The 25,990-nt window shown below is 50.1% G+C and overlaps 1 protein-coding gene across 25 annotated transcripts in view; it reads right to left on the bottom strand.

The window, feature by feature from the left end:
• The window catches only part of MEGF11 (multiple EGF like domains 11), a 380,714-nt gene that overhangs the window by 214,991 nt on the left and 139,733 nt on the right, over positions 1-25,990 (bottom strand). For all 25 annotated transcript variants that reach the window (XR_004348290.1, XR_004348288.1, XR_004348292.1 and 22 more), the window contains exons 3-4: positions 21,892-21,993; positions 18,369-18,469 (exon numbers count right to left, since the gene is read on the bottom strand). Coding sequence is in view for 19 of the 25 variants with exons in the window: in XM_032621461.1 (XP_032477352.1) it covers positions 18,369-18,469; positions 21,892-21,993 (203 nt within the window). In the remaining 6 variants the exon portion in view is untranslated. The remainder of the gene's footprint in view (positions 1-18,368; positions 18,470-21,891; positions 21,994-25,990) is intronic.

Here is a 25,990-nt window from a genome sequence, read left to right as displayed (position 1 = left end):
CCTCCAGCTGAGGCGTCCACACTGTTGCACGCCTGGTTTGTACACATGTTAGAGCGGCGTTTTAAAGCTCCATCAAGGTAAATCTAGGGGGCAAGGCATGCCGGCTTTGCCTTCTACTCAAGGGGAACGTCTCCCACCACAGAGTCAGAGACAGGCCGCCCAGAAGTCAGCTCACCTTTTGTCTGCTTGGGAGCAGGGTGAGTCCTCACCTGACCCAGACACACCCTGGAATTCCAGGCTGGAAACGACCTTCAGAGCTCCTATTGTGTGCCTCTGATGGAGGCTCATTTCAAAACAGATAGAGACAGACAAATCTTACGCCTTCCACCATTTGAGTTGTAAAGTTATTAGCAAAGACCTTTAAGACTAGCTTGTGATTTAGGAATGCTCGAACCTCCTCAATGGAAGATTAAGAGTGTCAGTGGGCAGAGAAGCTTCCTATCACTGGCAGGCTAGGTCCTCCGACCCCTCTCTGGGACACCTGCAGGCTAAACCCAGGGCCTTGATGATGCAGATGTAGACTTTCTTTTTTCTTTTTTCGTTGAAGTATAGTTGATTTACAATGCTGTGTTCATTTCTGCTGTACAGCAAAGTGAGTCAGTTATACATAAATATACATTCTTTTCCATTATGGTTTATCACAGAATATTGAATACAGTTCCCTGTGCTATACAGTAGGACCTTGTTGTTTATCCATCCTTTATATAATAGTTTGCACCTGCTAATCCCAAACTCCCAATCCATCCCTCCCCCACGCCCCTCCCCCTTGGCAACCACAAGCCTGTTCTTTATGTCTGTGAGTCTGTTTCATAGATAAGTTCATTTGTGTCATATTTTGGATTCTACATATAAGTGATATCACATGGTATTTGTCTTTCTTTTTCTGACTTACTTCACTTAGTATGGTAATCTCTAGTTGCATCCATGTTGCTGCCAATGGCATTATTTCATTCTTTTCTACGGCTGGGTAGTATTCTATTGTATCAGTATATATGTACCATGCAAATGTAGACTTTCTTTCTTCGCTCTCCAGGTGGAAATCCTGTAGTCCATGCCATGCCCTGGAGCAAGGAGAGCCGTGACTGGCGCCTGACTCCACCCCACTGTGACACATACCACGCGCTCAGTAATATGTATTTGCTATTCTTTCTGACAGTTTCAGACATTTTCTTTAGGAAGCCAGGGAAGGGAGCCTGTGCACCTCCCAACCCTCGGCTCCTTCTCAGATCTGAAAATTGTGACTCCTTTGCCCTTGACCTAGCAGGGAAGCTCTGTGCTAGATGAGTGTTAGCTGTGATGATAAGACGGGGAGGAGGAGAAGATGGTTATCTCTACTGCCTGATGGGCAAGTTGCGGTCAGCTGGGGCTGGTGATTACAAAGCCCCATCATATTGTCTTATAGGACAGGGTGGATGCGCCTATTTTGTAGACAAAGAAAGAAAAACTCCGAGAGGGAGGATGTGTCTGAGTCACTCACGGGTCAAAGTACGAAGTTGGGCTGCAAAGCAGGCTCCTGACTTGCGCAGAGCCTGGGCACCAATGACAGGGAGACCCTGGCCAGGGGAGGGGGGCATCCTTTTACACATAAGGTTCCTAAGGACTTCCCAGCCCTGGCTTCTTCCACATCAGTGCACTAGAAACCCGGCTCCACCGTTTCCCAGCGGTGCCCTTGGGCAAAGCGTTTAACTCCTCTGAGACTCAGTTTTACACGTGTAAACAGAGCAATCATTCCTGGAAAGTCATCTTGAGGACAAAATGAGGTAACACATACAAAGGCCTGACATCAAAAGTGTGAGTCCCTCCTTTAACTCCCTCTTTGGGAAGGTGAATGTCCCCCAAAGGAGGTCAGTTATCTAGGACGTGTCCCAAATGGGCCCAAAGAAGTTTCTCCACCTTGCCTGCAGTCCCCTCTCCGCACCTTGCCAAGCAGTTAAGTCTTTAGGAGAAACTGTGAGGGCTGCACAGCCCCTTGGTCCTGCCCCTGCAAAGCTTATGAACCTCTCGCCCACATGGAACTTGTCAAGATAATCCCAGGGATATGGATGTCCAACACCTTGAAACAAGCAAACAGCACTCCAAAGGGCTCTGACTGTTCCATGATTCTTTGCCAATCACGTTGCCTCTATTTGGTTCTTCCTCCAATTCATTTCACTAAGAACAAGTGCATGTTTCCATTTTCCATACTCCCTTGGCCTTAACTTTGCCCATTTACTTCAAAATGAGAAAAACCTTTGCCCCTCAGTCACCATAATTGAAGCTCCTGTTTCATAGAAGTTCAGAGCCGATAGGTCTCTGACATTACAGATGAGGGAGCGGAAGCCCAGAAGGGTGGGCGCCTCCTCCCGGTTGCACAGCAAGATGACAGCCGCATGGGTGACGGAGAACTCCATCTCTGAAAGCTGGGTCAGGGCTCACATCTGCCAGCACCACAGTGGCCTCAAGCCCCCAGGAGGTGGCCCCCTGCTCAAGGCAAAGCCCAGCTCCTCCCAACCACGGATCAGTGACCCACTGCTCGGAGCCAGAAGCCAGCGCTGGGGAGGACTCTCCGACAACACTGCTTCGTGCCCCCGACCGTGGAGGCCCTCCAACCCAAACCATCTCATCAGGCACTAGATGGCATTCGACTTTAGGGCTGAAGACCTCAGCTAGGTTCAAACCCAGCAACGGGCAGAGAATGTAGCCCCAACCTGGATCTTGCCTCTGGGGTTTCCATGCAGAGAGCAATTAAAAAGGAGGAGGGTGTGCTCTGATTAGAAAAAGACAAAGGGCAGCCACTGCCACGAAGCCACAGAGTCTGCCCAGGGCTTGGGCCTGCTCCTTGGGATCGAGGTAAGAGCCCAGAATAGTAAAGGGAAAGCAAGGCGAGGAGGAAGAGAGAGGCAAAGGAGGACCCTGCATGGCCTCCTTCTGCAAGGCCCGGCCCTGCCCTGCCAGACATGCCTCCCCAGAATCAAATCGGCTGGTACTGCTTTATGTAAATCCATTGTGCAAAAGCAAGATTAAAACAGACAAGCAGAACAAAGCATCAGTCTCCCTAACAAAGGCCCCTCCACTTAGTAAATTAGCCGCTCTTTCCCACCTGACACACTTTTAAAGGGAGATCTTCAATTACCACTCGCTGGTGGGGCAGAACTACAAAAGGTCTGTCCAGTGACTTTATTCTCCAAGACCACTGGCAGGCATTGAAATGGTTTTATGTAACAGAGATACTAATCTAGTCCATATAATTTGGAGAATCCTTATGGGAGGACTGAAGGGCATTTGCGACCTTTGTTTCAAAGAGATTTTCTGCAGCTTATGCATTTACCTTGCCAAAAGCTTAAGCTGAGCTGAGCAAACAGAGTACTCTAAATCACGCTCGCTGCTGATTTACTATCAGGCCTCTGCAGTTTGGTGGATGGAACCTTGTGGATAAACAGAGGCCAAGGCCTTGGTCCCTCCACCTGGCCATACCAAAGGGATAGGGGCCACATTCAAGTTGCCCCCTGACCCCCAGCTTCCAGATTTGGGATTTCCTCTTTCCTTCTCTTTCGGTCCAGCTCAGCACAGGGTAAAGGGTGGCCAGAGGGCCAGTTCTTTGCCCGGCCAGGGGTGGGACTTGGCTTTGCCCTTGGTCCCAGGTCTGTCTCCATCCCGGGGAATGAGATCGATAGTGTCGCCTGGCTCCCGCTTCCCACTCCATCCGGAGCAAAGATGCGAGTCCGGCTCCCTAGGTGACAATTCAGCACCACTGGCTGCTTGCAGAGGAGAAGGAGGAAAGCGAAGTGGGAAAGGATGATGGGCAAGGTGAGTCTCAGGAGAGCCAAGGGGGACACGTTGCGCACAAGCTCTCAAAACACACAGCAGGCAGGTGTGCACTCGACACATGGGGTACGGGGCCCTGCCCACGGCAGACACACAACACACACACAGCAAGTGTGTACACGGAGAACATGCATGTGCACACATCACATAAGAGGGGAGCTCTTCACACACAGTGAAACCTAACACGCATGAACATACACGTGCACATGTAAGAAAAGCGAGCACTTCCACAGCACTCGCCATGTGCTTGGCTTGCACAGATTCACTTATTTCATCTTCACAACAGCCCCATGAGGAAGGTACTCTTGCTACAACCACCTTACCATGGAGTAAACAGAGGCACGGAGAAGCTAAGTAATTTGCCCACAGTCACGAAGGCGGGAGGCAGCAGTCCAGTGCCAGGGGCCCGTGCTTTGACCTTTACATTGTCAGGCCCTAGATGCCACACAGACACCCCTCTCATGGGTTGAAAGCAGTGCCCCCCCCACACCCCGAGCCAGATGCTTAAGCTGAGACGCCCCTTCCTCAAGGATCCAGACATATTACATCTCCAGGGTCAAATAAGACCCAGGTGCTCTGGTTCAGGGAAGAAGGGTACTGAGTATTAAAATATTGAAAAATCTCTGCTCTGGTTGGTCGGTGGTTGCCACCACTGCCCCTCTCCCAGCCCCCTCCATCTACCCATAATCCAGTACCTACAGGGTTAACCCCCAGCCCCACAGCAGGCCTCTAAGACCCTATTCCATTCTAACCCTATTGGTAGAAGTCCTATACCTGTAGTTAAATATTTTCATTCTTACCCCCAGGGACAGACAAGCTGGGGGCAGTGGAATATGTGCCTGCAACAAGTTGACGGGACCTGACTCTCAAGCCTTCCCTGAGTGTTGGCCGATGCCTGGCCCGCATGGTATGAGGAGGTGGCCAGCTTCTCCAGCCTGTCCCCACCCCACCCACTTGACAGGCAGCTGATCAGAGCCCTTCAAAGCCAAGAGTACTGAAGTGGCCATCAGGGGGCAGACGGAGGCTCTGAGTCACCATTTTCACCCTCACTGAAGCCACTCAGCTGTCCTGAATCAGAGAGCAAGCATTAGAGGAGGGCTGGGGACTACATGTCCATCGTCCACGAAACCCAGCAATGGCCACTTTGTGAAACCTCTCTGCTACAAAGGCCAGGAGCCAGAAGGGAAGGAAGAGCTCCATAAATCAGAAGGCATTGCGGGAAAAATTTCACTGCCTTCGCATGACTGCAAGCTCAGCCCAACACAGAGGTTCTGGGACAGCAGACTCAGTCCCCACAGAGCCCCGGAACAGGCTCTCCAGACTCTTCACACACATGTAACACTAAGCTCTGGGGACCCAAGGGGATGGAGGGAGTAGGGATGAGAACCCTAACTGGGGCAGGGCACCCTTCACTCTGGGGTCTCAGGGCCCTGCCCAGAAACCACTCCTTTGGGGGTCCTTGGAGGGTCCCCAGGAAAAGCCAGCCCACATTTTCTCCTTCTAATCAATAAGGCTGCAAAGGCATGTTCCCTGCCGGGCCCTGGGCTGGGTGCTTGAGATACAGAGGGGTCCTGGGCCTCTGCTCTCAACAAGCTCACCATCCAGGGAGAGAGAGGATAAAGAAGTTGACAGTTGTAAGGGCAGTTGTGGGGGAAAGGGGCTGAGATCAGGACCCGGAGGGGAGAGGACGAGGGAGGTGTCCCGTGGGGCTTCCCAGACACCAGGCAGCTACGCGCGGAGTCTCCAAAAGCCATTAGGCAGAAACTGTGGAAACAGGACCAAGGGTTCTAGGAAGCAGGAGCAGCCTATACACAGTCCCAGAGAGTGGGTATGTGGAGAATTCAGGTGCCAGGGTGGGGTGCTGAAGATCAGCAGACCCAACGAGACCCTGGGGAAGCGAGATTCAGAATGATAAGGAGTCTGGGGTACCGCATTTAGAGAAAGCAGCAGTGGGAGGTGCGGGGGGGAAGTCTTGAATCAGATGGGAGGGGTGAGGCAGAATTGGAAGAGTTGAGAAGTACCTGATCACTCAGTATTTTCTGAGTCCCTACTATGTGCCTGGCACAATATAAGCCATTGTAGACCATACAGTGACATGTTTTTAAAAGGCTGCTCCTGGGCTTCCCTGGTGGCGCAGTGGTTGAGAGTCCGCCTGCCGATGCAGGGGACACGGGTTCGTGCTCCGGTCTGGGAAGATCCCACATGCCGCGGAGCGGCTGGGCCTGTAAGCCATGGCCGCTGAGCCTGTGCGTCCGGAGCCTGTGCTCCGCAGCGGGAGAGGCCACAACGGTGAGAGGACCGTGTACCGCAAAAAAAAAAAAGGTTGCTCCTGCCCTTAAAAGCTTACAGTTCATCTGTTTGTTCTTTCATTTATCACTTACTGAACACCTACTATATGCCAGGTGCTGTACTAGGAGTAGAGCTCTCAGCTAGGAGCAAATCAAAGTCCCTTGTTCCTACTGAGCATATGTTCTAGTTAGGGAGACAGAAAATAAAAAATATATATCTTATGTCTCTATGCCAGGTAGTGACAATGCTAATTAAAAAACAGAATAGGTGGAGAAAACCCTAATTCGAAAAGATACAGGGAATTCCCTTGTGGTGCAGTGGTTACGAATCTGCCTGCCAATGCAGGGGACATGGGTTTGAGCCCTGGTCTGGGAAGATCCCACATGCCACGCAGCAACTAAGCCCATGTGCCACAACTACTGAGCCTGAGCCTGCATTCTAGAGCCCACAAGCCACAACTATTGAGCCCACATGCCACAACTACTGAAGCCCATGCACCTAGAGCCCGTGCTGCACAGCAAGAGAAGCCACCACAACAAGAAGCACAGACACTGCAATGAAGAGTAGCCCCCACTCGGCACAACTAGAGAAAGTCCCTGTGCAGCAATGAAGACCCAATGCAGCCAAAAATAAATAAATAAAATATAAATAAATTTATTAAAGAAGAAAAGGTACATGCACCCCAATTTCATAGCAGCACTATTTACAATAGCCAAGACATGGAAGCAACCTAAATGTCCATCGACAGATGAATGGATAAAGAAGATGTGGTACATATATACAATGGAATACTATTCAGCCATAAAAACGAATGAAATAATGCCATTTGCAGCACCACGGGTGGACCTAGAGATTATCAGACTAAGTGAAGTCAATCAAATATCATATGATATTGCTTCAATGTGGAATCTGAAAAAAAATGATACAAATGAACTTACATACAAAATAGAAACAGATCTGCAGACATAGGAAAGAAACACATGGTTCCCAAAGGGGAAAGGGGGAAGGAGGGATAAATTAGGAGTTTGGGATTAACAGATACACACTAATAATAAAATAGATAACCAACAAGGACCTACTATATAGCACAGGGAACTATACTCAATATTTTGTAATAATCTATAAGGAAAAAAGATTCTGAAAAAACCAGATATATATATATGTATGTATAACTGAATCATTTTGCTGTACACCTGAAACTAACACAACATTGTAAGTCAACTATATTGCAATAAAAAAAACAAAACAAAACAAGATAAGGGCAAACAAAGATGTCAGAGAGGGGACTGCTATTTCAGACAGGGTGGTCAGGAAAGACTCTGATAACGTGAGAAGATACTAAGTGAAATAGGGAGTGAGCTACATGGTGTGTGTGGGAAGAGCATATGGGCAGAGGGAACAGCAAACAGGGCTTCCTGCGTGATGAGGCGGGAACACGAGGCACAGGCAGAAAGAGCAAGGAGGCCGGCATGGGAGGGAGAGCGCGGGAGGAAAGGGGTCAGAGTTAGCTGGGGCCAGGCCACGTGGGGTTGAGAGCACGGTGAGAACATCAGAGAAGCAGCAAACTCCCAACAAAGACCAGAAGTTGGAGGTGGTATTCTGTAGACATTGAGGGAATTCAGAAGATGGGAAGTGGGAGCCTTTAAGCAGTTTCCATAGAGAAGTGGGGAGTTAGCCTGGGGACAGGTTCACTATTTCACAGGCTTTACTCGGCCCAGGACACCAGGAAGGGGACTTAAATAAATGCCCAACTGCTCTGACACTAATAAAGGCTTCCCCTCAGAGGCCACCCAGTCCGGATAGCAGAGGTTTAATTACAGTTGCAGCTGGTAATGAAGAAGCAGCACCTACATCTTTCCCCAGCTGTGTCAGCACAAAAATCCCTGTTGACACTTGCTGCAGGGGGCGGGGGGCATTGCTAGCAGGGAAGCTCGGGGCTAGGCCAGACCAAAGTCAAGGGGCACGGCCACGGCTCACCCACCCCTGCACATACCTCCTAACTTGTCTTTCAGCCCCTCCATGGTCCTCCACGCTACTGCCCCCAGAGCAGTGGCTTCCTGACACCACCGTGAGCATGTCACTGACTGCTTTAACCCTTCAATGACCTCATGAAATTGTCCAGTCTCCTCAGTGTGTGGTGCTGAGGGTCCGGCCCGGCCCAGCCCCTTCTCCCGCCACGTTTTCACCTGTGCTCCTGCTGGAAGTGTCCTGATCCTGTCTGCTCTTTCATCTTTGCTCAGGCTGTCCCCTCTGCCAGAGAATGCCCTCCCTCACAAAAATAATACGAACGGCAGCAGCTAACATGTACCGAGCTCTTATTCTGTGCTGGGCTCTGGCCTAAATGCTTTCTTTGCGGTAACTCATTTAATCCTCATGGCAGCCTAAAGAGGTAGGTACTTAACACAGCCCTAGCTTATTTTACAGATGAGAAAACCAAGGGAGAGAGAGGTGAAATAACAGTCTGAGCGTCGCACAGAAGGAGTGGGCTTCAAAACTCAGGCTCTTAACCGTTGCCCATCTCTTGTCCTCCAGCCAAGTTCCTACTCATCTCAGGCTCAGCTCAAAACTGACTTCCTCCGAAGAGTCTTCTTTGATCCCCCTGGCCTTGGATTCCCCAGACAGAACTGGTTGCTTCTCCCTAAGATGTCTCTCAGTATTGGCGGTATGAGTCTATTTCATTCATTCAGTCACTCACTCGTTCAATGATTATTAAGTACCAGGCCCTGGGTATACTCCATGTAGAAGACACGATTCCTCTGCTTCAGGAACTCACTTCTGAGTGGGAGAGAGGGACGGGTAAGGCAGCATCACACCCAGTGGGACAGAGTGACAGAGGGGACCCAGGGGCTGTGAGCTCAGAGCACCTGGAACCAACTACCACGTGGCTCCCAAACCTCCCACACTGCCAGGTGGTGCCCTGGAGTGAAACACAAGGAATCCAAAACAGGTGCTGATAGGAGGGGTGTCCAGAGAACCCACTGGGCCTTGGGGGTGCCTGGACCATGAATTTACTCATTCAACAATTATTTACTGAGGGCCTGAAAAGTACTCACAAGTGAACAAGAGCAAGTCTTTGGTCCTTCTTTCCCACCGTACGTGAATTTATCAGTTGCAGCCTTAAGCGTCAGTATTTTATATGTTTGGTCAGCGTGAATCAGCCGCCCTGGGCATCCTAAATCAGTGCCCTAAGCCCACAGACGGGCGACGAGATGGTGGTGGCTGCACCAGCTTCGGCTACTCAGCGGGGACCTGCCGGGGCAGCTAGGCAACTATTCCTTCCCCACCACCAGCCTGGTGACACCCTCTGTGTCCTTGCCTGCTTATTTGAAGGGTGCTTATTATACTGTGCTGAAATCTTTTAAAAGTTAAAGATAGTATTACATATATATGTCTACTATATGTATATATACACACATACATATATATAAAACCATTTTTCCCACTAGACCACATGCTTCTTATTCGTCTCTCTATTCCCAGGATTCCGTAGTGCCTTCAAGGCACAGGTATCTAATAAATGTTGATAGATAGATGGACAAATGGAAGGATGAATGTTGTTCTAGGTAGCAAAGCTCAGCGCCAGGTGTTGGTGACCCAAGGGAGTGGCAGCAGCACTGTTTCTGGTGACGGCAGCTGGCAGGATTCCCTAGGGAGCCTCTTAGAGGGTCAGCAGAGAATTATTTTACCTGGCAGCTACGTGTTTCAGACAGGACCCACAGCTCTGTGTACACATGTGCACACACGCACGCACACGCACACACACACACACACACACACGCAGCAATCCCTAGGACTCACTACCCTGGATCCTGGCACCTATCAGACTCACCTTAGCAAAATTTCAAAATCAAACCGGTTTGCCCTCAGTCCCTTCTTCTCCCTATAAACCTCTCCACCTCCCCTCTTATTTCACCCCCCCTTTCCTCTCCTGGCCACAGGTCTCTCCTGCCGAGAGAAAATCCACTGAAGGAGGGGAAAGTACAGGATTGCAAGTTGATCTCAATTCCTGGGCTGCACCTGTCCATGTGGACGCATCACTTAGCCTCACCCAGCTGCCGTTTCCTCTGCTGTACAGGGTGGTAACAATAATACTCACTTCTCCAGCCTGTGAAGACCAAGTGATACACTCTATGGGAAATGCTGGGTAAACCACCAGAAGTTACACTATTGTTTTAGTATGTTTTATTATGTTGTTGGAAGTTACCAGTCAGTCCAAGAGAGCACTGAATTCAATGTCACAGGGTCTGGTTATAAGTCTCCCCACTCCACCACTAGCTATACACCAGGGGCAGTTCCAGTGACAAGGTAAAAAGTGCTAATGTAGGCACCCCTGCTACAAAAATGCCTCCCAAGCAAAATTAAAATAGTTTTAAAAATACACACCTGAACTCTAATAAGAGAAAGGTAAATCCCCAAGTGTGAGAAAAAGGTGCGGGTAGTTTATAGCAGTCGCAGAAGGTCAGGTGCTGAAGCTAAGGTAGCCCAGGGAACGTCAGCCCTGGCTAGCTGCTACCCCTAGTCTTCAGCCCAGGCCGGGAGCCTGGGGGTTAACACCCACATGGGCAGACTGGGCCTTGGCACTTGCCAGCTCCATGGAGGGGATGCTTGAAAATGCTGCCTAACCAGCCTAAGAATAAACAGGGATTGTGGATGAGGAAAAATGTCTCCCACAGGAAGCAGAAAACAGGAGGGGGGAATAGGGAGTGACTGCTTAATGGATACGGGGTTTCCTTTAGCGGTGACGAAAATGTTTTAGAACTAGAAAGAGCTGGTGGTTACGCAACATTGTGAATGCACTAAATGCCGTTGAGTTGAATATCTCAAAATGGTTTATATTATGTGAATTTCACAGCAATTTTTTTTTAAAGGGAAGACCCCTAAGCCTTCACCACACACATCGTGGAATCTCAAACCAAATTATCAATGCAAAAACTGGTCATGAGCCAGTGAAAAACATTAGAGTGCTTAATAAGAAAATGCAAAACTAATGTGTAGGGCTCTTGCACAACCTGGGACATGGGGGAGGGGCAAAAAGGCTAAAGAGTTCATAGCAAAACAAAAAAGAAGAAGAGGAAAAAAAAATTACAACCTATATGAGGGAACAATCCATGGTCAGGAAGAATCAGCTGTCTCCAAAAACAGGAGAACTGATACTCCAGGAACCTGATCCAATAGAACTAAGAGCTCAAGATAGAATTATCTAAAGAGACTACAAAAGGAATATGTTTAAAATAACTAAAGCAATAAAAGAAGGATTAGAATACATAATGAAAGAATAGGACACCATGGGAAAGAAACATGCAGATTTGAAAAAGAAACAAGAGAACTAGAAATGAAACAAGTCATCATTGGAATTAAGACCTCAAAAGACAGGTTAATTAGCAGAGCAAAAGGATTTGAAACAAATGGATATGAGGAAAATGTCCAAGATACGGCCTGGAGAGATAAAGAGATGAAAAATTAGAGCTTAGGAGCGATAGAGGAGGCAGCAGTGAGACAGCCCAACAGTTTGGCGCTCGAATAGGAGAGAATTGGGAGAATGAAGGAAAGGAGATATTTGAAGAGATATGCCTGAGAATTTTCCAGAACTGATAAAGGACATGAATCCTTAGCTTGAAGAAGATGTATACCTCTGGGGAGCCAACAGTATGAATAAAAATAACCCCACACCCAGACACATCCTAGGGAAACCGCAGAGCACTGCAATGACAAAGTCCAGAACACAACGGAAAAACATTCTCAAACTGCTGAAGGAGAATGACTGAAAACCTCGAATTCCATCAGCAGCTAAACCACCAACCAAGCGTGAGAGCAAACTAAAGGCATCTTCAGACAAGTAAAACATTTAAGAGTTGATCACTTCATAGACCCTTCTGGAAAGAGCCACTAAAAAAAGACCCTTCGGGCTTCCCTGGTGGCGCAGTGGTTGAGAGTCCGCCTGCCGATGCAGGGGACACGGGTTCATGCCCCGGTCGGAGAAGATCCCACATGCCGCGGAGTGGCTGGGCCCGTGAGCCATGGCCGCTGAGCCTGCGCGTCCGGAGCCTGTGCTCCGCAACGGGAGAGGCCACAACAGTGAGAGGCCCGCGGACCGCAAAAAAAAAAAGACCCTTCAAGAACAATGAAGCTAAACCAAGAAGGGAGAAGTGAGAGGCAAGAGGTGGGAGCAAAGAAACCAGTCAACGTGAGTTACATTTCCATTTAGATGACAGTCACTGTACAAAACAACTGCAATAGTAAAGCAGGGGCACCTAAATCCCAAAATGGCGTGAGGCATTTACTGGAGTTAAGTTTTACGCACCCCTCAGGTTCCTGTGGTGCAGCCAATCTCCCAGATCTTCTGCTGTGGCTCCCGGCCCCTCAGCCACCATCACACGGACGGACAACCCAACTAGGTACCCAAGTATGCTGAGCACTCTCCCGGGCCACAGCTCGGCCCAGCAGCCACATACCTGGAGTTTCTGGCTAATCCCTCAGCTTCTGGATTTGGATGAAAACCACATGGCCCCGGGTGGGCTCCGGCATTCCCAGCAGCCACTGAAAGGGCTAGACTACATGGTCTGGTCTGGAAGTCGGGGGGGGAGTTACTGCTCCACGGGGGGAGACTCTGACCAAGGGGAAATAAGAGACAGGGAGGTTGTGTAGAGAAATTCCCCCTCTTTGCTGACTACTCTGAGACGTGCTCTCTTCCTGTTACCCATCAGGAGAAGCCCTGAATACCAAGGGGATGCACCTGTTAAGAACCCGCTGGGCTCTTTGCAATTGACCGGAAGCTGAGGTCAGCACAGCAGCCATGACTTAGCGTAACGAAGACCAGTGGTTTTTCAAAGTGTGGGTCCCATTCCAGTAGCACCAGCATCACCTGGGAACCTGTTAGAAATTCAAATTCCCCAGTTCCACCCCAAACCTTCTGAATTTGAGACTCAGAGCCTGGGGCCCAGGAGTCCGCATGGTAACAAGTCTTCCAGGTGATTCTGAGATTAGGTTATCAGGTGTTCAATAAAGTATTTGCATGAATGGTGCATTGTAATTACTGTGGCATCTATGGCACCTGTGATAAACATTAATACTACTCACTAAATATCTCTGGCCCTCCGCCTTCAAGACCCGCCAGACCCTCTACTCTCTGCCAAGCCAACCAGCAACATTGCTCCATCAGCCTGGGTCCTGGAGTGACATTGACAAAAAGCAGACCCCAGCTGGCCCACAATGGACAAGTAATATGAACAAGGAATAAAATCTTATTGTTTTAAGCCACTGGGATTTGGGTGTTGTTTATCACTGCAGCGTAACCCAGCTCATCCAGTCTGACATGGGCCAATATTTTCAAAGAACAGAGCTTCCCGAAATGCTCACCGCCCTATCTCGCAAGAAAAGAGAAAGAAGGAAATGTGTTGTACCCACTGATCTTCAGGAAATGTCTGATGCTTGGGCAACCAAGAGCGGCCAGGACTCAGCTGTCTCTGTAGATAATGGGAGGGGACAGGCAGCTCTGGTGCAGATGGTTCTAGAAGGGCTGCCAAGGGCTCTGGGATGAGGGTGGCAGTTCTGGGTCAGAGGAAATGGTACAAAGAGGAGGAAAAATAGGCCACCCTGCATCTGTACCAAGCTTTATGCTTTCCAGGACACTCTCACTCATTGTTTCATCTTTCCTCCTTCCATGCACAGGGACGATCCATCCTATGCCACTGTGGGCCCAGAGAGGCAAAGGGACTTGCCCAAGATTGCACAGCAAACTGGTGGCAGAGTCAACCAAGGTTTTCACTCCCAGGCAAGCGTCCTCCTAGCACCTGCCAAGAAACAGTCTCCAGGAAGGTGGTTTTGGAGGGAGGTCGATGTCCCCCTGTCCCTTCTCAGAGCACAGGTGACGCTCTTGTACAGGGTCCTGAGGACTCTGGCATCAAATGGGTTCTCACCAGGTCCTTGTGAACTTGGAGGTTTCTGGCCTCCAAGGGGTGGAGAGGGAGGAATGGAGGTTCAGGGGCTACAGGGCAGCAGCTCACGAGTGCTCCCAGGTTTACAAGCTTCTCATCTGGCACCTAGCACCCTGGGCACCATCCTTCACCCTCTCAATACCATTTCTCCCCCTCACAAGTTCCCAGACCCTGGGGTCTCCCCTGTCTCGTAGAGAGACAACAAAGCTCGTGGGGGACTGGCTGGTTCCCTCTCCCTTTCCTCCCATCACAATAAGCAGGACAGAGTCCTGGTAACGGCTGACACTCACCTGTTATGGGTTGAATTGTGTCCCCCTAAAATACATATGCTGAAGTCCTAACTCCCGGCAACACAGAATGAGACCTTATTTGGAGACAGGGTCTTACAGAGGTAACCAAGTTAAAATGAGGTCATCAGGCTGGGCCCTAATCCAATATGACTAGTGTCCTTATAAAAGGGGAAACTTAGAGACAGACATTCACAGGGAGAAAGCCATGTCAAGAACAGAGTTATGCGGCCACAAGCCAAGGAACTACCAGAAGCTAGGAGAGGGGCTTGGAAAAGATCTTCCCTCCCACATGGTCCCTCAGAAGGAACCAACCCTGCTGACACCCTGATTGTGGACTTCTAACCTCCAGAACGGGGAGACAATAAATTCCTGCTGTTTAAGCCACCTAGGCTGTGATGCTCTGTAACTCTTTACCCTGTAACTTCCTGATCCTCATTCCGTGTTCCCCCTTCTTCCTAAAATCACCTCCACTGACATCCCTCTCTGCACTGCATCCCCTCAGTGTCAATCAGAACATGACTTACAAGTGGCCTAGCACCGAGCTGCTACCCAGGAAGATATAGAAATGAATTTGAAGTAGAGACAGTTGGAGGCATCAAAGAATCTAGACTGAGTGTGTGGTCCCAGATTCAAGTCCTAGCCCTGCCACTGTTGTGCTTTGGGAACCTGGGAGAAGCCCCTTCCTCACTCTGGACGTCAGTGTCTCACCTGTACTGTGATAAGGTTGAATTAAATGATCTGAGTTTCCTTCCGGCTGTGAAATTCTGCAGTTCTCAGTCAAGATAATACATGTTTGTGATCATTTTTGTACTCTTCCCTAGAAGTTTTTTTTTTTTTTTTTTTTTTTTTTTACGGTACGCGGGCCTCTCACTGTCGTGGCCTCTCCCGTTGCGGAGCACAGGCTCCGGACGTGCAGGCTCAGCGGCCATGGCTCACGGGCCCAGCCACTCCGCGGCATGTGGGATCTTCCCGGACCGGGGCACGAACCCGTGTCCCCTGCATCGGCAGGCGGACTCTCAACCACTGCGCCACCAGGGAAGCCCTTCCCTAGAAGTTTATTCTTGTAACCTCACCCTAGGGTCCACTTGCTTCATGAACCTCTTTCCTCACTCCCATGACCACCTAGACTCTGACTAGTCCCTACCCATTTCCCTGGATCAGGCCCCATCAGTTAACATGCTTGCAAAGCAGAATGAGAAGGCATTTAATAAATACTGGGTTGAAACACCCTTCAAGGACTTCCTCTTCTGTCTGTAGCGGATTTCTCCTTAACACTCAGCAAGAGGGCGTGGCTAAAAGACAACCCCTCCTCTTTAGTCCTTTATACACCCTACTTTATAGAGTTGCCTGTCAAAGCACCGACAACACCCTGTTGCACGTATTCGTGAACCAGACCACCTCCTCCCACCAGGTCGCAGGCTCCCCGAGGCAGGAACCATCTCTCTTTTGCATCTACAGTCCCCAGCATTTGCACAATAGGAAGCAACAAATATAAGTGGAGTGGATAAACATGGGCACATGGCAGAACCTCTTCACCGTGGGTTGGAGGGCCCTTAAGGGATCCATGAACCCACTGAAATTGTGTGCAAAGGACTGTGTGTACGTGTAGGTTTATCTATGTAGTGCGCATTTTCCCATGGAGAGGGTCCGTGGAGCCCTGAGAAATTAAAAGAAAAGCCAAGGCTGAAAAGATGTTAAGACCCAAAGCCATGAAGTAGGGAGGTGACATTTATTAAGCCCCTACCCTGTGCTGTGCCTGGTGGTGTAGGTGTTACTATACCTGCTTTGCATGAATGGAAACTGACGTTCTGAGAGGTGACATCTTGGTTCACGAAGACAGAAGTAGCCCGTCCAGGGTGGTTCAGAGCAGACTCTGGAGCCACAGAGCCTAGGTTCAAATCCCAATACTATCACTTTCTAGTTCTGTGATCTTGGTCAAGTTACTTAATTGCTCTGCGACTCAGTTTCCCCATCTGTAAAATGGGAGAAATGAGGGTACCTACCCCAGAGGGCTCTTGTGAGGAGTTGATGTGTTAATGTATGTAAAGTGATCAGAATGGTGCCTGGCATGGGGTGTGTACCCTGAAGGCGATGACGAGGAGGGTAAAGAGGAAGATGCTGGGACTGGCAGAGCTGAGCTGCAAACCCGGGCCTTGCCCTTCAGTGCCATTACTGCCAGCACCCAGCGTGCCACAACGCCCCATCTCGCTGCTGAAACTCTCCTGTGCCCTCCTAGGAAAAGCCTTCAGACCTGAAAGGGGCTTTTCTAGCTTGGCTTCCTGGAGGTGGACGGGTCTGTGGCACCAGTTCGGCAGGCAGTCCCTGGCCGTTACAGAAGGAGTATGTGGGAGGTTATAAGCGACCTTTCCCGGCCAGCGAGACTGAGCCTATACAATCACGACACTCTGCTTCTGCTCTGCTCTTCATTTTCCAAGAGCTTTCCCAACATCCACGAATAGAAATTAGAAAGGGGATGCGCTCATCCATTCCTGGAGCCCCACGCTGACGTCCAAAATCCCTTTATCATTGCCCTGAGTCCATCGCTGTGCCCTGAGCTCCAAAGGGCCACTCACAACCATCCCGCTCAGGCTTTATAAATCCCGTGTCCCACCCCACACCTGACTTTCACTCTGCTTCGAGCAGACAGAGCAGCAGCAGTAAAGCCTTCAACCTGATCTCACTTCTACACCTGGGACCCCCCAGTAACCCCATCCCAGGTGAAGTGTCAGCCAAGGCCTTGTTCCAGCCCAGTCTTCTGCCCTGCTCCTGGGAAACAGCCTTTTGGGGTTTCCTTTGGGTGAGTATCTTTGTATCTTTCCTGCGAAACCATCACTATTGCACTTATTCTCGAGAGCACTTTTCATTTATTCTTGTAATGCAATTAGAATCGAGTTTCTTTAGCATTAGGGGAGATGTAACGTCAGTAGGGGAAAATTGTCGTTTCATTCCCAATGTCGATATGCCCACTCTGCCCAAATTCTCTCTCTGGTGCTAGCTTGCTCTACCCTCCCGAATGGCAAGGAGAATACTAAAAAGGAGATTCACTCTCCAAATCTGCCTCCAGATGAAGAGGCAGAAGCTCTGGGGCTGGATTCTCCTCTCAGTCATTAAACGGGGGCTCCTAGCTACTCTGACACTCTCCTGCAGTTGAGGGAACCCCTAATGCCCAATGGAAAGCTCCATACTGGCCCCGTCTACTGTTCAATGGTGAGCGGGAAAGAGTCCTCTAGACTCTGACAACAGGACCCTACAATCATCCTCCCAGAGAGGTTGAGTGACTTGCCCAAAGTAACGTGCCTGGGAAGATGGGACCAGAACCCAGATCTGCAGGCTCCTGGGTGTCTCCTACTGCATGACAAGGCCCTCCACCCAGAGGGCCTGTGGCCGCCAGAAACTTGGCCCTTATCTCCCTGGGGGCACTAAGGCTTCAGTTTTCTGTAGACACACAGGGGAAGAGATGACATGAATCTTTTATGCACCCACCTTTTCTTCAGTGTCTCCCAGTCCTTTTTGGAAATCCTCCCATTTACTGGAACCAGTCCCTTGTGAGCTTACTCTTGCCATCCTCCTTCTAGGTGCTACGATCTTGCCATCCAATGATCCCACCTTCCCTGCTTCCTCACTTCCATCCATCCATCCATCCATCCATCCATCATCCATCCATCTCTCCATGCATCTCTCCATCTCTCCATCCATTTATTCACTCCCCTCTTCCTTCCTTCTTGAGCACCTCAGCTCTGTGCCAGGCGCTCAGCACATCTTCCCCATTGCTCCTCAGAGCACCCACTCCAGAAGAATCCACTTCTCTCCTGACACCATCAAAGCCTAGAACTGCTGTGCTAACATGCACCCTCTTAGGAGGTTAATCTGGTAGACAAATCTGTGCTAATGCGTTTGCACCAGACCCATTATCCCCTCAGAACCGGCAGCAGGCAATGATTTCTGGAGCCTTCAGGTCAGCTGAGGCCTGCTGCCCAGGGCCTGGATAACAGGCCTACCTCCCTTTCCCTTGTTCCCCTTCCCTCCCCTCCCCACTGCAGCCCCCACATACGTATGCAGAAGTCTCCGCTTTCGTAGTAGCCAGGACAGCACTGGGACCTCCGCCGGTACATGGTCCGGAGCCCACGCCGATACGCTGTCTTATAACTGATCCTACGGCACAGAAAAGAAAGCCACTTGAAAGTATTGAAAATCAATCACTCCTGTTAGAATGATATTCGTGTTAAGCTATATCAAGGATGCCATTCAATAATTACTTTAAAATGCATGGTGGCTTCGAATATGATGGAACACAATAAAGAAAAATCGATGGTGGGATCTGGGCCATTGTGATGCAGAATGTATCACTGACATGGCCGCAGCATTTGCTACACCTGCTGACTTCTCGCCAATCCCTTCAGAGCGATACTTAGAAGGGCTGCAGAAAATACTTTCTGGACAGTAACTGGGGACTTCTGAAAACCTCCAGACCCAGAGCTGGAGCAGCCCATGGGGTGACCTTGATAGGAATTGGGCCCTGAGAGTTTCTATGCCAACTGCCACCACCCCAACCATGATTGCTCATGGCCCTGTGGGGATTGGTCTACCCAGTTGGAGAACTGAAGCCAAGTCAGCAAAAGGACCCTCTGAGTCTGACTAGGTCCCAGACAGTAGATTAATCTCCCTCCCACCAAAAATAACACCCCCTGGGAAAGAGCTCTGCATGCCATCTTGGGAAGGCTCAGAACCAGCTCTGCAGAGGAAGAAGCTAAGATCCAGAGAGCAGAAGCTCTGGACGGGGAGTCAGAGACCTGGGTTCCAGTTCTTATGCTGACCTGAGTGTTGAGACGTGGTCCTGTGCCACAGAGATTTATAGGCAAAATCACTCAGTCTCTATCTGAGGCAGGTAGCATTATTATGCCCCCTTTATTTCTTTCTTAGAGTTTTTACTCCTATTTCGTTTTATGTACTCTCCTCCTTTGTTTTCTGGATGAGAAAACTGGGAAGTTAAATCACTTGTTTGAGGTCACACAGCTAATAAGTTTCAGAGGCAGAATTCAAACGCAAGTCACTCTAGTTTCAAAGCCACTGGGCTTAACCTACTGCCCTTTGCCAGTTCCCAAGGGGTGGCTTTCTGGGCTAATGGGATGGCCATCATGAAGCAGTAGGACAAGGGAATGAATGGTGTGAGGACAGAGTCCTAAGGAGGGAGTCAGAATTGGGTACTGACAGGCAAAGCGCCTTCCTCACACATAAGGTCAAAATGGAGGAGATTTGAAGTGGCCATTAAAGACCAGAGAGAGGAAGTAACTTCCCACGGTCAAGGTGTAACTTGGACTCAACCCAAGTCCTCGGGCCTTGAAGCCAGGGCTCTTTCACTTCCCCACCAGCACCCCAGAGGAGCCTGCCCTGTGGACCCCTCGTTGAGGGGCAGAGCCACGGGGTCCAGTCACTGGAGATGCCTATAGCCTGCTTTCCATGGAGGGTCAGGCCAACTTGGGCAGGGAGTCCTACAGCACAGGCTGGGCCAGCCCTACCAGTGCTTACAGCCCTCGCTTTATGACAAATGACAGTGCAGGACTCCAGGGAAATCTGTGATATTTGGAAATGTCACAAACTAAGGTCATTCTACTTTGTCAAAAATCCATAAGGGAAGGTAAGTAAGCCAGCCTCTAAGTGAAGCTACTTCCCCGGTACAGGAAGGCAGCTCCCGGCAATTTCAGTTGTATAAGCCTCCGAGATAAAGAATGACTCAGGGTTGACTAAGAAGTCACTCAATCCATGCCTCCCACCAAACAGAGTCATCCCCAAGCGCTTCCAGTGGAGAGGTGGTCTCAGAATCGTTAAAGCCTCCCTAGAGAAAGATGTCCCCCACTGCTTCTACCTTCCCATCCTTGCTGGCTCCTTTCCTCTGGAAGGAGAGGGAAGGGGCCAGGGGCCAGGCTGCTATCAACCACAGGACAAGCTGAGGGGAGACCCAGCAACTAGAAAGTGACAGGAGAAACCCTAGAAAGGAGACAGCCACAAGGAGGAAGCCCCATATTCTTTGTAAAATCTCTGCCCAAATTTCTGGCCCCTGAATTACACGTGTACAGGGCAGGTTCCAAGCAGTCCAGCAAAGGCTGAAAATATGAACTTACAGAGTTTGGAAACTGAGTTTAACCAAGTTAATTGGCTGCTAAAACAAACAAGCAAACAACAGCAACAACAAATTTGGAGGAACACAAGAGAATTCAGTCTCTACAGTCTCTGTTGTTCATAACACCCAGAATACAATTCAAAATTACTAGACACATTACAGAAACTAGAAGATTGTACCTCTGTCAGAAGCAGTCAAGGAAGACCAACCCTGAGATGACCCAGATGTTGGAATCAGCAGACAAGGATTTTAAAGCAGCTATTATATCTATGTTCAGTGTTTCACAACAAGTTACTAGCAAAACCCGCAAAGAAAACCAGGACTTTGGCCTTCCAGCATAGAGCAAGTTTCCCCATCCACATTTCTGTCCACCATGATTCCTGCATAACCTTGAAGAGCGACCCGGCCCACAAAGAGGAAGCAAAAAAATCTGGAAACAACACAGATGCTCAGAAACTACGAAACGGGCCTACCAGGTAGCCTCTCTCTCACTCCCTCACTGACCCTTCATCTGCTGAATTTTCACCCCTCAAATAATAAAGCTACCTTGCCTGCATCTAGTACCTCACTTTTCCCCACTTCCCCCTGCTCTTTTCACAGTATTTGCACATCCCTGACCCTGCAGGTAGGTGGGGCAAGGATCATTACATGTTTGATGAGTACACAGGGAGTCCCAAAATAGAGTGACTTGCACAGGGTCATCCAAGAAAACATGTTTTCTCTTCCTTCCTCTCCTGTCTCTCTGGTGCCATGAGGGCATGGCATGATTTCCAGGAGGACTGCAGACAAGGAAGCAGAATTCCCACGTGCAGTCGTTCAGATGGAGTGCTTCCCATGGGCAGCCTGACCAAGGCGCCAAGAGGTGCTGGTCTATAGCCTGCACCCTGTTCTCCAAGCCAGGTACACTGCACAGGGCTACATGTGCTCTGACGGGGGCCCTCTGAGGTTGGATTTCCCCCAGAAGCAGACCCTGAGGCAAGGATGCAAAAGCAAGTAGCTTATCTGGGAGATGATCCTAAGAAGCACTGGGAGGGGTGTAGTAAAATGAGACAGGAAAGTAAAGGCAGCCAATTCAGGGTGTACTTTTGAGCAGCTTCCCGCTGTGGGTGACTGAGGTTCCATCCCGCTGGGGACCACAGATATGTGCAGAACATGCCTCAGAGTTGGGTAAGGAACTTCTTACCCTAAGGGTAAGGAAGCTTCCACTAACTCCCCATCTGTCATTGGGTGAGGGATGCCCTCCAAGGGCAGTAATTCTCTAGCACTTCTAGCCTGCCCTGCCCATAAGCCGCTCTGACTACAAAGAAGCCCTCAGCAGAGCCTCTCCCGTGAGTACCAAGAGTGGGTACCAAGGGGATGCAGGCGGTGCACTGACTCCATCTGCTAGGGGGGCAGGAAGGTGAGCCTGAGGGCCTGCCTCTTTCCCCCCACCTCACCATCTGAGAGAGGTACTCACCGATGCCTGGTACACTTGAACCAGTTGAGGATGTCTGTGCATCGCGTGTAGTAGATCTGATCAAAGGGGTGTGCGTACGATTCCTGGACGGTCACGGCATAGCTGAGAACCAGACAGGAGATGGAAGCTGTGGTCAGCCGTTGGGGAGGCAGAGCTGATATTCGGGATGGGGTCTCACTCCCCAGGGGAGCCAGGCCCCACAGCCAAGTGTCCAGGGGCTCCAACCCCCGCCCCAACCCCAACCCCACTCTCCTCCTCCTGCCCTGGGTACTCTCCGCATTCAAACCTCCCTGACTCCAGGCTAGATCCAGGACACACCCCTTACTGCCCTGTGGCCCAGCTCACTTTCCGAAGTTCTGGTTCATTTGTTCATTTAACAGAGAGTGAATAAAGGAGGGTTTCCATTTATTCTATGTGGCTCTGGAGGGCCCAAAGCTAGCACGTTTTAAATTACTTAATGTTTGTTCAGATCTTTATGGTCTTCAGAGCACATGCATGCAAGCTGATCTTTGCAGCAACTCTATGAAATAAGTGGTCCCATTTTACAGATGAAGAAATGAAGGCTTAGAGGCAGCTTGTCCAGGCCACACAGCTGGTACCAATAACTGTTAATATTTGAACACCCTGTGTTAAATGTTTTAAGCCCTCTTAATCCTCACATAATCTTTTTTTTTAATTTCTCATTATTATTATTATTCTTTGGCTGTGCTGGATCTTCGTTGCTGCACGTGGGCTTTTCTCTAGTTGTGGTGAGCAGGGGCTACTCTTTGTTGCAGTGCGCAGGCTTCTCATTGTGGTGGCTTCTCTTGTTGCAGAGCACAGGCTCTAGGCAACCGGGCTTCAGTAGTTGTGGCTCGCGGGCTCAGTAGTTGTGGTTCACGGGCTCTAGAGCGCAGGCTCAGTAGTTGCGGCACGCGGGCTTAGTTGCTCCGCGGCGTGTGGGATCTTCCTGGACCAGGGCTCGAACCCGTGTCCCCTGCATTGGCAGGCGGATTCTTAACCACTGCGCCACCAGGGAAGTCCCCTCACACAATCTTATAAGGTAGGTGGTGGCATTGTTATCCTCATTTTACAGATGAGGGAACTGAGCATCAGAGACGTTAAGTGACTTCCCCAAGGTCACCCATTACCCTCTGTTTTATTATGTCTCTAGTATAGCTGGGGATGCAACGAGGACATGCCCCCAGACCTCCTGATCGAAGTGGTATCTTGTTACCTGCCTGTTAACTGTAAACCTGGACCAGGGGGTAGAAGCCACAGGGAAGCAGCTCCCAGCTTTATCAAAATAAACCTTTCCACCTGCCCATGCTGGCAGGAGAGGTATGAAAAGGCAGTGAAGCCAGGGTGTAAAGTGAGGACTCACACTTCCTATGCAGGCTGGGAGAGGACCTCTGCTGAGATTTTAGGGATTAATTTTTATGTCAGTTGGTATTATTCAGTGTTTTTCCCCAGAAGGCTCACTCACTTGGTCCAGATGGCCAGGTCCAGGCTATAAAAGCCCGTCTGCTTTGCCTGAGAAAACTGTCGGTTTACTTGCAGGGGGGCTGGGGCAGGCCAGCCCCCCGAGTGGGTCTCTAGCAGGCTCTCTGCTGGCAGAAATGTCAAAGGTCTAGAATTCAGAAAGAGGAAGCCCGGAGCAGTCAGCAACGCACATGTACTCAGGGTGGTGGGAAATTCTGTTTCTCTGAAGCACGGAGGATGTGAGAAGGGTCCTTGCTGAGCCTCTACCAGCCGGCACATCAGAGATGTGCGTCAGAGGCACACGTCTATGCAGGCATGGCCTGAACCCATTTCATCTCCAGGCTTGGAGAAACTGAGCTCGACACCCGCCCCTAGCGTCCCAAAGCCCCTTCCAACTCTGAAAATCTATGACCCTGGGCTCCTGCATCTCTACTGAGTCTCTCACTTAGAGGCAGGATAAGAGTACAGGGGCTCTGGGTCAAGTTTGAACCCTGTCACTTGTTAGCAGCCTGTCCTTAGATATAATACTTAGCTGGTATAAGCTTCCATTTCCTTACCTGTAAACCTATGATAACTATTACCAGGGACTTCATATCATTATTGCAAGGATTAGGATGGCAGTGATAGTATCTGTCTCTCAGAGTGGTGGGAAGGTAAAGCAAGATAACGCAGGTAAAATGCTCAACACAAGATAATACACATAAAATGCTTAAGAGGTACACTGTCAGTGTCTAATAGATGCTGGCCATCATCATTATATGACTGGCAGTGACACACCTCCTTGCCAGGCACTGAGGGATAGTTCCTCCCTGACCATAATACGGGATGGGGAGAAAGACCACACACAGACCAGACTCCCTGCCTTTGTTAAGCACCTGGGGGAATCAGGCACCCCTTGTAGCACAGACAGGGACAGTGGGTGCTCAGAGAAAGCGCAACAGCCCAACAGAGACGGTGGGGAGGGTGTCATGGGGAACAGATCCAGCTCTGCAGGGGTGCCCTGAGCCAAGCGAGTCAGGCAACCAGAACTTGAACCAACTCCAAGTCCCCGGGTGAAGCGTGGTTTAACACGCTCATTTGCCAACATGCTAACGAGGGGCCAGCTTAATCTTGTAAAGCTGGGCTTTGCTAGCCAGGGGAGGTCCTTCTGCTGGGTTTTACGGTGGAGGGGCATAATTAACGAGGAGCCATCCAGAAGCACTAATCCAGCTGGGAAATTCTCCCTAAGCGGTCTCGGGGGACCAGGGTGTGTTCCTGGAATGACACAGACTAGACTTATCCACGTGTAGATGGCAATGGAGCTCAGCTGGAAGAGCCAAGAAGGAGGAGGCGCCTGGTGGCACAGGGCATCACACAAGACCTCCTCCCTAGGGGCAGGAGAAGCCCCAGACCTCCTCTTAGCTGCTGGAGTCTCTCCTTGTCCTCCCATCAAAGCAGTAACTTCAGCTGACAGCCCGAACAGCCTGAAACGCCAGCTGAGCGCAGGTTCGGATCAGAATATTTCCACATTCCAAATGTATTCATGTCGGGCAGGTTTAGAAAATTAATGAGTTTAGTTTAAGTTTGAACTGATCCACTGGTGCAAATGGCGCTCAGAGAAAAGGGAAGTCAGGGTGGGCCCTACCATCAGGGAAGGGTTCCTGGAGGAGAGGTTGGAGGCACTGGGAAAGGCAGAGGTGAGCAGACAGGAAAGAGGCGTTCCAGAAGCCGGGATACAGCACAGACTTCGGCAGGAAGCAACGGAGTCCCAGCTGGGAAAGGTGGATGAGACGGAGATTGCTGAGACTGAAGTCTGCAAACCAAAGACTAATGTGGGAGTCACCTGCTTTCTCCCTCACCCACTGGGAAATAAAGGTTTACATTCACCAAAACTAGAAGAGGTAAGGGGCCTGGATCACCACAGAATCATGTGGAAAGCTTATGAAAACTGCATATGCCTAGGCTCTACCCCAGACCTACGGAATCAGAGTCTCTGCGGAGAGGACCCAAGAGAATCTGCTTTTCACCAGCACTTCAGGGTGCCTGATGTGCAGTGAAGTCTGTGATAACTGTTCCTGCAAAGCTGGAGTTGTCAACAAGAAAAGACAATAATTGAGCTTCATGGTCCTCAAAGCCCTTTCATGAAACTGGTACCTTGATCATCCAACAAGCCTGTGAGGCAGGGGTAACGATTCCTCCCACTTTACAGAGGCAGAGGTAGGCTTCAAGTGGTTCAGAGACATCCCCAAAGTCACAGGGCTAACAGACAGAAAACTCCAGACTGGTGTGAACCAAGGTCTCATCACTGATCTCGTGTTCTTCCCACTTCACCAAAAAGGAGCACGCTGGTGGCAACGCTGCCTTCCGTTCCAGCCTCGACTCTGTCGGGACCCCTCATGGAGCACCCGGTCACTGGAGACCACGCTGGTGTGGGCACCATCCCTCTGCCTCCCAGCCAGTCCCGCCAGGCCCTGGGTGGGGGGACTTTCCCTGCCGTGGGGCTGGGGCATTCACCCTCACAGGCATGGAGCACGGCCCTCCTCCACCAACCGCTCCCCCCATCGGGCTCTCATCTTAATTTTATTTATTTGATTTATTAACATCTAAGTGACAGAGTCATCCTGGTCAGCATGGCCAATCAATTCCAGGGTATAATTCG

Source organism: Phocoena sinus, chromosome 2, assembly GCF_008692025.1.
Source record: "Phocoena sinus isolate mPhoSin1 chromosome 2, mPhoSin1.pri, whole genome shotgun sequence".
Lineage (NCBI taxonomy): Eukaryota > Metazoa > Chordata > Mammalia > Artiodactyla > Phocoenidae > Phocoena > Phocoena sinus.
The sequence above is the reverse complement of the archived record's forward strand: the minus strand, read 5'-3'. Positions and strand labels throughout refer to the sequence as shown.